Consider the following 12,363-nt stretch of genomic DNA (forward strand, 5'->3'; position numbering starts at 1 on the left):
GGTGAAGAATCATACCCGTGGCCAGAAAAGTGAGTCATAAAACTAACTTCATTGGGTGAACTCATGCTCATGAAAACAAGTTACACTCGAGCAGAATAACAGTGTTGAACACATGCACCGATCGTCAACAATCTGATCTGCAGATCAGGTGAGTCAACTAGTTATGCATGGCTCAATGAACCTTCCAGTGTAATCGATAGTGCTTGCCCAAGTTCTGGAATGTACACCACTATTTGCATTGCGCATGCAGTCTGATTACGCAAGGCTTGGCGACAACATAGGCAAAAAATAGAACGAGCGGTACCATTCAAGTAACTTCCGATACAGGAAGGTGCGTTTTTCACTGAGCAATAACGTGTAGCATTTGTTAGCCGATTAAAGATGGTCACGAGAAAATATAAATAAGTATGCATGGCATTATGAACATTGTGAAAAAGATACTGAACTGTTTTCCATGTAGCTGCAGAGTTGATAGCTAAGTATTTTGAGTTTACAGGAATAGCTTTAACAAAGACGTTGTATGGCTAATAGAGACATTCACTGTCAGCGTCATCATGATCTGATGTGTTTTGGCACAATACATACACCGCAAAAGGAGCATTAAAACACAAGTTCCTTGCTCCATGCCAAGCAATTTTGCCTATCTGAATTCTTCCGTCCTTTTCCTTTCTTACTGTTGAAAATCATGGTGCATTACACTTTAAGGAATGTTTGCACCTTATGTAGCGTATTTTGACCCCAAATACATCCAGGTCACAAATGGCATGCGTGTTATCAGCATGACAGCAATCTCAACAGAAAAGTAGCGAAAGCAGAGTTTTCAAGAAAGGAAAGACAAGCAAGATAGATGACAATTATTCTTTGGGGACAAGATATGCCCCAAAGGGTGCAAACTTTCTTTAGAGAGTACTCAGTCAACGTCCTCGCCAGCCTTTTACAACACTCTTTTAAGGCTGCCATTCTTGGCTCTAGATCTATTTCTAGCCTGTCAAAGAGCAGAGGACGTTATGATCATTAATACATGCAAACCACGTTACCGGCTGCAGAAACTTCAAAAATACGAGCAAAGTGAAAGTTATCTTTGACTCGTTAATTTTTGTGACTCTGGATGCTACATTTCACTCTCATTCAACTTTCTTGTGTATTTATGTATCTGTGCTAAATTAGCCCTTGTTGAAGAAAACTGACAAGAGGACGGCCACCCTGGGAGCTTAACAGCGAAGCACAGAATGCATAATGGGGTAGGGGTAGGTTCAGCTCCCACCAGCTTAAAGTAATTACCTTCTTGTCTACTTTCATTCCCCTTCATTTTATTATTTCTACATTTCAATTAAGCGTAACAATTAATATCTCTTTTGCTTTATCAAGGCCCTCAGATCTCCTGATTCTTCTTGCTCGGATACATCAAACATTGAACTCTTGGCACCAACACTTCTGGCATTTACGTTTTTCAGGCTGTTCTAGCTCCAATAACAACTTCACTGCGAATAGGATCCGTAAAGCCCGAGCCAGAGCAGTTGAGACGGTGATGCGCCAGGTTACCTTTTTGACATAAGATGTGGCGTCCTCCTCAGAGTAGGTCTCGGCACTAACCGCCCCGCGCCGGCTCCGCTGAGGCGGCACGGGCAGTGGTGACAGCTCATCCTCCTTCTCTTCGCAGGGGGGTGTGGTCGCCATGGGCGAGAGCTGCTGCTGCTTGGCTCTTGTGGCAGCCTCCTGCGTCACAACAACGCAACAGTGCTCAAGAGACAGGTCTAGTGAATACGCTGCCCCCAGGTTGCTACCTTCTGCACACACATGCACACACACACACAATCCTGTGCAACCATATTCACCGAATCTTGGCAACTACTGTATGTACTTGTATAAGGGTCACAGTTTCTTTTTCTCGCAAACTTGACTGAGTACGGTCCATTTTGGTCTCATTCTTATGGCCATGCGTAATCCCCATGATCCTTTTGTACACAAAAAGCAAGCACTATTGTTTTGGTAATGTACGTTTTTGTTCAAGCATGCATGCCACGTTCGTGGTGCCTCATCCAGTCCTCACCGCTGTCACTATCACAGCCACTCGGGCTTGGTTCAGCAGGACGTACAAATACAGCCATCTTCCTCTGCCCTACCCATGTCGTTATATATTTCGGTGAATTCTCACAGCATTGGGGTTGGGGTTTTGCTAAGTTGGGGTTCCTAAGTTCGTGGTGCGGCTCCTTTACAAGCGCGGCCCTTACTCGAGTATGTACTACCTGTTCATAAGATTGGAGGCAAGCAGGTGCATATGTGACAATGAGAGTAAACGAGGGAATAATAACAAGGAAAAGAGTCTCAAAACTTCTAGCTGTATGCATGCCAAAGAATTGCACAAATGACTGGCAACAAGTGCGCTGAAATTGGCCGCAACATTGCACCCCCCCCCCCCCCCCACTTTGTGCTCAAGTGATGATTCCCGGCGGCTTCGACCTCCTCCTACTCCTCCTCTCCCCCCCACCATTGAAGGTGCACTTCCAGAGCTACTGTTCATGCGTCAGAAATGTGTATTGTTAAGAAGCAACTCCAAAAGAACCTTTAGTACCAGCTTACCAAAGCTCTGATACAAGACAATGTGCTGGAACCTGCATTTTTAACACCACCTGTAGCATTACATGCAGCTTCAGTTTACAAAGAAGCCATAAATGACAAGATGAGCTGTTTCCACCATGCAACCCTGACAGTATGGTGCATGTTACAACATTCTTACACTTGTAAGAAACTTTCCGACAAGTGCACCATCGACTGGGTCGGCAGGCCGAGCTTGACACAGAAATTTAATTTTGCAGCTGGCGATTTATCTACAGAAACAGTGCCTGACTGAAGACTTGGCGTAGACGACATGCCAGTAATGCCACACATAGCAGCTTCACCACGTCACTTAATGGTGGTCATTGGTATGAAAATTACTATACCAGGCAAGCAAATTAAATAAAGGCCCAGTTACACAGAGGAATGGATTCTCCACATGCTGTGCATTGCTTCAAGTCTTGCTTCGTTACACGTCCCCTTCTTTATGTCTTTCGTGCATTTCCAACTGCCCAACTTGGCAACCAACATTAAAGGCCCAACCACACAGGGCTCATCACACGCATCTGGCTATGGCATCATGCACCTGTTCTAGGTGTCTTGCAAGAGGAAATGCACAGATATCTGCTCATGCCGGATATGAGCTTCTGCATCAAAAGTTGCAAGCTGTGTGCCAACATCACGTGGCATGCGAAATTCCGACATGGGTGCTGAAACACACTGGTTTTGTTCTGAAGATGTGAACATACAAGCTTTGTGTGTTGCTCAATTCGAAAACAATGTAGCACCTCTAATATTGATAAATAGAAAACAGTAGCATAACAATGTTCCGAATAAACTTTCCTCAAACCCAAAAACAAACGGTTCTGCTCAGGGTGATCTCAGCACTGTGCTATGCACAACAAAGTGCACGTATCGTGTGGCCGAACGCCCTTCTCTTCGTCGCAAACATACAGACTCAAAACCGTGTAAGCTGACACATCCCAGGCACCATAAGTTCCCAGCATACTTGAAGGAAGTCCCATTCTCTCTTTTCTGGTCACTTCCTGCTACTTCACCCCGTCATCAATATCATTCTTAAGAGTTGGTAAGTTCGAAACCGGATCACTTAATACCTTCGGCACTTCTGTTAGCTGAATAGCATACAATATGTAGTCTATCAGACTACTGCACTAGGGGTCTAAAAAAATAAACGAAGCACCTGAAAGCAGTGGAAGATGAGAATAGGGAATTTGCAGGCACAGCATGGGTTGATTCGGTTGCAACAGGAGGGGTTTAAGCAATGCACTCTGGTGGGAGAGCCTCTCTATCTAAATAGGATTTAACACAGGCTGACGACGATAATTGGCCGGTCACATTGTGGAAGAAAGAAGAGTAGGGCATGCTACATTCAGAGCGAGACCCAAAACCAGTACTAGGGAGTCGACATGTCTTGTTTTTAGCATGGCTACAGCACCACAGTTTCAACCGCTATTCATGTGGGCCGACATTTTGGTCCTCAATCCGGTTAGAAATTGCAGCATTGTGGTGCATTCTTGCCTTCTTTGGTTACATCCTGACATGTACCCATCTTGGGAAGCACTTTATTACATTTCTTTAAATTAATTTTATTGCAATGCATGCAGGAAACTTGCATACACATTTTCTCTTTATTTGAACGCATCAAATTTACTTTTTGCTATTACATGTCGCACAAAACATGTAAAACAATAAATTACATTGCACGGTGATGCACGCTCGGTAGCATTATCTCAAGTCAAGCAAGCGAAAGTGCATTGAACTCTGTCGTTGCTCTGCACATAAAACAGTGGGTGTTTTTTGAGTGCGCATTAATAAAGGTTGCGATTACTAGCCTGCTGAACTATAAGGTATACGTGCCATGTACTGCGCTCACATACACACGTCTTTGGCGACAGAGGCCAAATTTTATTGAAAAAGTTTGGTTGCTTTCACGTCAGTGGCAGTTGCAAGCAACGTGGCCCTCCTCGACTTTCGCCATTTTGCATCCCACATCCCTAAATTTAACTCTTAAGTTTCACCCCTCAAGCTAGCTGGCGGCATCAGGTACTCCTAACAACAGTTGTCGCCACCCTAAAATGAGACTTGCGTGAAGGCTTTCTAACCATTACTAACATGCAGTGCCAACCATCTGAGATTTCCGTAACCCACCTGCAGGTCTCCTCACACAATCCAACCTGCTGTCTTGCTTTGGCATTCTCATGAGGTGACTAACGAACAGGAGTCAGATGAAACAGGCATAGTTCAGTTTATGTCGGGCGCTACACAACGGTTGTACACAAACTCGCATCAGCCCAATGGCTGCCATAACGAGCGCCTTCAATGCTAAAGTGGGTTTTCTGCGGCAACATTTCATATGCATTATATTATGCAGTTAGGGACGGAGTTTGCCAATCAAACTAATTGTGAAGGTTTCCACATCCCCCATGCTTCCAGACACGTGGAACGACCAAAAGTGTGGCAGTCTCCTGCTTGGGTCACAATTGCCTGCAGAGTTATGCAATCAAAGAAAATAAAATCTGCTCGTTGTTACATCACTCAAGGGAAGCAAAATAGTAAAAAAAAAAAAGAAAGCTAGCTACAAATTGCTCTGTGCAAGAAATTAAGCTGAATCATCGAGTACTATGTATGTGGTGTATATATATATATAACATAACAACATGCAGTAAGCAAAATAAACAATCGTTCCAGAATCAGCACCATTCTTCAGACAATTCTACTATTTTGAGAACTTGCTTATAAGCGATTGTTCACTGAAGCCAAAGTTTAATTTTGTTGTTCGGAGATGTTGTGTTGGTCAACTATCCTGTGCAGATCAGCACACAAGGATACCAGAAGTATGAAGACAACTAAGCCGCTCTGGGTATGAACAAACCCTGCATTTTTAAGGTTTACCAAGTAGGAGCTGCCACATACAAAAATCCAGGCTGAATGCAAGAAACCCGAATATAGCGAATTACTCTCTATATCGAACGCGCAGAACTTCCACATAATGAGCTGGACATTGGATTTATTTACTGAACTTCAGGCATCCACTTGCTGATGTTCAAGAAGGCCAACATTATTTGCTCTGTTGACTGCGAAATCAGACGTGGCATCGAGAACGTCATTCTTAGTGACAATGAGTAACAGTTGAAAGCACAACTGCTATGCCTAGTTTTGTCTTCAGCAATTAATGACTTGCTTACTTTTTTTATGCATTGTCTCGAGATGACACTCTTATATAACAAAGGATCGCAAAAGCTTGCGTAAGTTTGTTACAGGTCAGTCTAGGTATATAAAATTACCTAATATTGAATTATCTTTAGTGCATAAACCTTTTCGTTATAACCGAGTCTGACCGCACTTCCAGTTCTTTGTTCAGGTGGTGCAAGATGAGTCACAAGCTTTCGAAAAATGTTTACAGATGGGCCCTCCTCGAAGGGACAGCTGTCTAGCAGGGTTGAGCAGCTGAAAACTCACGTGCTGGTGTTTTCCAAGTAAGGCACACAGTGATATTAGGCGCCTGCAATGCGCAACACACACACAGAAATCTTGGAGTCACTCATGAGTGGTGCCTTGACAGGGAAGTGCACTTTACCAGTGCACAAGACCCTACTGAGGTTGGACTGTAGAGATCTCGCACCAGCATATTCCAAGGGAGGCACAGCAAGGCTGGGACACTCGCACGGCACGACACAACCACGACAACCCTAAATGCTGGATACTCACGAGCTGAAATTTGACGAGCAACTAGTTGAAGGGGCTCGTCCAGATACGACACGCTCGAACGGTGGGCACAGTGCCAAGAAGAGGCCTCAAGAAACACAACTCAAGGCAAAGCTACAGCTGCGTGTTACACTCCCTCTGAGAACATCCAGTGAAATTTGTGCGTCAGGGACGTCCACCTACTCCACCTTAACACAACACAACAATGACGACACAACAGCGCTTGCGTTCAGTGTCCACGACCACAATCTATGGGCCTTGGAGTTTGCAAACACAATTTGCAAAAAAACCTCCGATACAGTTCGGCCACAAGGCGCGCTGCGAGCTGCCACCGAACCACAAATAGACGCGTTATGAGCCGTTCCACGCAAAAATGGAGGGCGCGACTGGCCCAGCTTGGAGGAAGGGTGGGGGAGGGGATGCCACCACCCCCGCTGTGGCAACCTCAAATAAGAAAGCTCCAGGGTTCCCCGCTCTCTTGGCATCGTCCCACGAATGCCACTGCTACCCCCTACTAAACCCCAACCACCCCTACCCCCTCTTCCTCTTGTCATACGCCCCCTTCGTTTGCCTCGCCATCGAGCCCGCCAGCACTGCACACGTTCCCACCTGCGTGTATTTTTGAGAAGGTCCCCGGCATCCCCCCTCCCCCTTCTCTGCGACATGCGTCCGGCGACGGAAGAGGGCAAGGAGGGGCAACTGGAGAACGAAAGACGAGGGGGAGCCCACGCGACTTGACAAACGGGCTCCACCACGACGGGATCGACTACTGCCGTGGACCGGCATCGGGATGCTAGCGCTGCACCGGCAGAATCGCAGTAAGGCGCTTCTCTCTAACCTCTCATGTGCATGAGGTATTAAAATTACGACCTCCACCATTGTTGGCCTTCCACCACAAGGTGTAAGTCTGTCTGTGACAGAAGCTGCACAACGTGGTTCTCAAAAGCCCACAAGTTCTGTATCTGGCCTTTCTCTCTGCTCACTGCACTTAGAACAGAGTTTCCTTCAAGACTCATCATCATCATCAGCCCGGTTACGCCCACTGCAGGGCAACGGCCTCTCCCATACTTCTCCAACAACCCCGGTCATGTACTAATTGTGGCCATGTCGTCCCTGAAAACTTCTTAATCTCATCCGCCCACCTAGCTTTCTGCCGCCCCCCTTCAAGACTACATCGCCAGTAAGTTCAAGCTTCTACGTAAGTCAATGAAACTTGTATATATGCTCACTTGGTTTTCATATATGCAGTAAACCATTCAAGAGACTAAATGTAACCCATAGAGTTTCTTACAGAAATAACTGGAGGGAGCTCTGCCGCTACCACAGAAATGATTGGTATTGTAGAATGTTGTGTCAGCTGAGGAACGAATCCCAACATAGAAAAGGGACGGCAGTTTATTGCCCTAACAGCAGCAGGTGATCATACTGGTGCTTCACGCGTCCAGTTCTTCAAGCCACACAGCCTGCTTTTGTATCTTCCCTGTCACCGGTCTTAGGCGGCAACGGTGTTTCTCATTGGCCACGCAGTGCAGCATGCAGTTGTGCCTTGGCGGGGTGGACAATGACAAGGCAGAGGCTGCGCAGAAATGTTGCAGAGAGCACGTCTCCACATCACCACCACCCTTCACCATGGAGTGGAAAGCCCTCAGGGCTTGCAAAAATTTGTGAAGCGTACCCAATGTCCATAACGTGTAGTGACTGAAGCGGGCTGCGATGTTGGTGGTTATGGAAGAACGCCCGAGGGTGCGCTGGGGTTCCCTGGTTCATCGGAAGTAATGCATGGTGGCTTCAGCCAGTCAATAGAAACACGGGCGTCCTTTCCATTCACGTGCAGGGTGAAATTTTTGTTGTCGCTATGGACAAACCGGTAGGGTCCACTGTAAGGTGGCTGGAAAGGCCTGCGGCCTGTGTCGAAGCGGAGGAAAGCGTGTGTGCATGTTGCCAGATCCTTAAAAACGAAAGGTGTAGGCTTGCAGTGATGCGCTGCAGAGCCGGGCGACGAAATCGGTGGAATCTGATGTGGTGATGTTGGATGGTAGTGCGGCAAGAAATTCGCCTGGGAGACGGAGTGGTTCCCCATAGACAAGCTCTATGGGTGTAGCCTGAATGTTCGGCTTGAAGGTAGCACGAAGACATAGGGAAACAGCTGGGATAGCCTGGTGCCAGGCTGAGTTCGGGCAGCATACTTTCAACTGCTTCTAGGTACAGCGGGGCGTAGCACTTGTGGAGACTCTGTGGAGGCTTGACAGTGCAACACAATGTGCACATTTTTCAAGCAAAACAAAGCTTGTGAATATGTTTTCCAACACTTAAATTCTACACCAATGCTGCGGCAATAAATAAGCTTCGGTTGCCAACCAAATAACTGGCACGCCACAAAACCACGTGAACAGATTATATATAAAGCTTCGCCAAAGTATCCGCACACACTCCTTCACTTTCTCCAATCTGAAGGAGGAGTGCGACACATGGAAGGCTTGAAAATTCCCGAAAGAAGAGACTGCAGAGGGCCTTAGGCACAGATTCGGGAATCTGAATTTCGTGTGAATGTGTGAAAAGACTTCTCCGTAGCCAGCCTAGTGGAGATCCCTCCAAGACTTATGTTTTTCAAAGTTGGTGTAATTGGTTGCTGGCATTATGATACATGGTCACAGCGCTGAAGGTGACGAAGGCAAACACAGAATATGCAAAATGGGCGCTGAACATCTACTGGCTTTACCAAGGCACAAGTAATTACATGCATGAAATGCACACTCATTTCAGAATCTTTAAAAATCAATGTGTTCCGTAGCATCTCTGTAAATGAAAATCGCTTAAACAGAACAACAGGATCTCAATTGGTTGATTTTGTATTCGAACAATGTAAAAAAGAAACACTTGTTAATCGGAACAAAAATGTCCAATACTCCCCCAAAATGGAAGTACAGAATCAAGGTCTAAAGAATTATTTTTTTTTTTCTTACAACACCTGTTTTCTGCACATTACATAGCAACGCTTCCACCCTCTTTGGGCCAGTGAAAGCGGCAGTGAAATGAGGAAACACCAGAAGATGACTGTTGCGAAAAAAACCCGCTATTATTTGGCTATCAGGAGGACGACCCAACTCTGTTTAAGTTGATATAGAATGCAGATTTGATGCACACATCAACCATACTTTGGTCTACATTGACAGCACAATGATGGTTGAAGAACAGGCTGACCAGGTGGCATGCAAGCACACATGCATGCAGCTAGGCGTTTAGCAACCTTTTTTCGTTGTATTAACGCGATAGTGTTAAGACCCAGTGTTGCATAAAATCCTGCATCGGCGTCCGGCATCGCTTCGGCAAAAAGAATTTCAAAACAAATTCCGAACCACGTACACCCAACCACTCTTCTACCACCAAGTTTGCTCATACCTTGTCTTTTATTCCTTGGAATTTTTAGAACGGCAGGTCACAAACAAATGTAATGGGGAAAAAGAACACTCATAGAGCATATCTGTTATGTTAGCTCTTCTCAGAATGAAATGTTAAATGTTCAAAACAATAGCAGGAGATCGACCCATGCAAGAGGCCGCGTTCCTACCAGGAAGCTTGCCTCCGTGCATAGCATTTGCAGCCAGCGTTTCCTGGTAAATGTTATGGTAACATAAACTGCAGTTGCCAGGAAGCATGAAAAGCATTCAGGCGTCTTTGAATGCTATCGCGTTCCACTCTTAAAGGCGAAGCTCAAGCGTCCTCTAAATTTTTCACTTTATCACTACGTCAAGAATGATTAAATCACGTAACTTCTGGCAAATACGTTATTTTGGACCTCTACTTATTTGAACCTGTAGACAGACCATCTAGAAGTTCTAATAAGTGCTGAACACTTTGTGGCTTCGGTTTGATATATATATATATATATATCGAGATTCTACACTATTCTCGAGTTTCGACGCATCTGCCTTTCATGCATGTCATCACTTGTGCATTAAAGCCAGTTGATATCCAGCGCCCATCCTCTACATTTCGTGTTTGTGTCTTCCTTAGCACTGTAACCATGTTTCAAGTTCCCTCTAACAATTCGATGGCAGGAGATGCTTAATGACATAACTGTACATGTGCTCATGATACGAGTTGTTCAAGTGCACGGTACGGTTCATTCTTAAAGGGAACGCCTAAGTAGCAATGAATGCGTTATAACAGAAATGCTTAGACTATATGCCACGTAGAAGTGACTGACATGATGCATTACCCCGACATCTACGTGCAAAGGAAAAGAAAAATTACAGGCTTTCTTTGCATATCTCACTGGTAGATTATTGTGGAACCTAATTGTGAAGTGTTCTTCAATATTAACCTAAACAGGAAGGTTTGAAAATACTTACATAAAAAAACGCGGATTACATTTCGCCAGCATAAACTTCGTATTTATCAGATATAAACAACAAAAAGAAATGGAAAAGTACACGAAAACACAGCCACGATGACACTTTAAGCGACACCTTAAACCGTTAGTCGATCGAAGTTACAATTTCGCAACAGCGCGCGTTTTGTCTGGCATCAAAACGCAAACTTGCGCAACACATCGCTATATTAGTTTCGGAATAATGGGCTGTCACGGTGCCTAAAGCCGTATCTTTTGCGCCCGACTTCGTATTTTCGGCCACCGCAACTAACATTTAAAAAACGTGAAGGCGAAACTATCATCATAGCCGCAAGTTTCGCTTCTCCGACAGAAGCAACTCCGTAAGCAACGCAAGCAGAATGGTACTAGAGCGTAGTTGGTACAGCGAGCACATTGAAACCCAGTCACAAATTTCTTTATTTCTGCCTTCTCCAGACCCCCCCCCCCCCCACCCGCAATAAAAAAAAATTAAATGGAAAAAATTTTGCGCTGCGCATCTTTTCCGGCACGCAAAGCGAAACTAATACAGCAATCGTGGTTTTGTTGTTCGATTCAGTCGTTTCCGAACGTAATTCTTGAATGTAGACGGTAACCGCTCGGTCACAGATGTCAATCTTCCAGAAATCTGTCTAAAAACGGAAGAAAAAAAAAAAGGGACAAACGTGAAGAATGAAACAATAGGCGTCCGCGGTTTTCTGCAGCGACATTGGTAAACGCTCCACAGCACTATCATTGGCCTGCGCCCCTTGTTGAGCGCGAAAATGTTTCGCTCACTTTCGTCCTATTTTTAAAGACCGTGGCCACGCGCTCTCGCCGCGGTCTTCAACCATGCAGTGGCGGCGGTAAAGCATCCTTTAAAACGGCAACCACCGCTCGAAAAGTGCGTCGAAGAGAACAGGGAGGGGGTTGAGCACCGACTCTTCTCCTACTATTTATAATACGTCGCCTCGCCCCGGCAGCAGCCGAATTCCTCGGCGCAAAACGGGCCGATGTCTTCGCCGGCGACGACACACACAACACACCGCTCGGATGAACACTACCGACACGGCTGACGAACTCTTTCCTCTTGTCGGTACGGAAATCGCCGTCAGCGACCATATTCAACGTCTCTCTCCGACTTGTTTGCCTAATCAATTTTTTTTTTCCTCTCCGTCGATCGTGAAGCGTGCGAGAGGTTCGCACGAGCACAGACAGTGAAGGCGAGAAGGGTATGTTTGAAAGGCCTAGAACCTCGCGTAGCCGCGTACTCCGTCGCGACCGAAATCCAGAACGCCGTCAAAAATCAGACCCCGATCGGTTTCCCTTTGGAAAGCCTCCCGATATTCGGCGATCGCCCGCGAGATCGTGAATTGGGCGTGTAGCTGAGTTTCTCGGGTCATCCGTCGCGAAGTTTTTTTTCGCATCGCTTTCGAGTAGCCGAGAGAGATGAGTTTAGGGGGAACGGCAGCGTTTCTTTCGGTTACCTTTTCCAGGCGTGCGAAGTAGTCCCGCAGGAAAGATATTGGATTCTCCGGCCTGCTCACGCATAGCTGAACGATGCAGTCTTTCAGGAGCTTCTGGATGTTGTGCTTCTGCACGTAAAGCTCGCATTCGCGCAAGCTCTGCTCTTCCTCTTGAGTGGACGCCATCTTGGACTTGCGTGCGCCCCCTCGTTCCTTCGTCGTCTGCCAGTTGTTTTCGTGTGCTCCTCCGCACTAGTAATTTCAGTC

General features: G+C 46.0%; 1 protein-coding gene across 5 annotated transcripts in view; it reads right to left on the reverse strand.

The window, feature by feature from the left end:
- Pka-R1 (protein kinase, cAMP-dependent, regulatory subunit type 1) overlaps positions 1-12,363 on the reverse strand; it is a 28,548-nt gene that overhangs the window by 14,426 nt on the left and 1,759 nt on the right. For 2 of the 5 annotated variants that reach the window (XM_075701425.1, XM_075701426.1), the window contains exon 2: positions 1,543-1,716. In XM_075701425.1, the coding sequence (XP_075557540.1) occupies positions 1,543-1,716 (174 nt within the window). Of the gene's footprint in view, positions 1-1,542; positions 1,717-6,036; positions 6,061-6,285; positions 6,613-12,117; positions 12,325-12,363 lie in introns of those variants that run through there. The other 3 variants (XM_075701423.1, XM_075701427.1, XM_075701428.1) reach the window with 3 other exon arrangements.

This window comes from Dermacentor variabilis, chromosome 8 (assembly GCF_050947875.1).
Source record: "Dermacentor variabilis isolate Ectoservices chromosome 8, ASM5094787v1, whole genome shotgun sequence".
NCBI lineage: Eukaryota > Metazoa > Arthropoda > Arachnida > Ixodida > Ixodidae > Dermacentor > Dermacentor variabilis.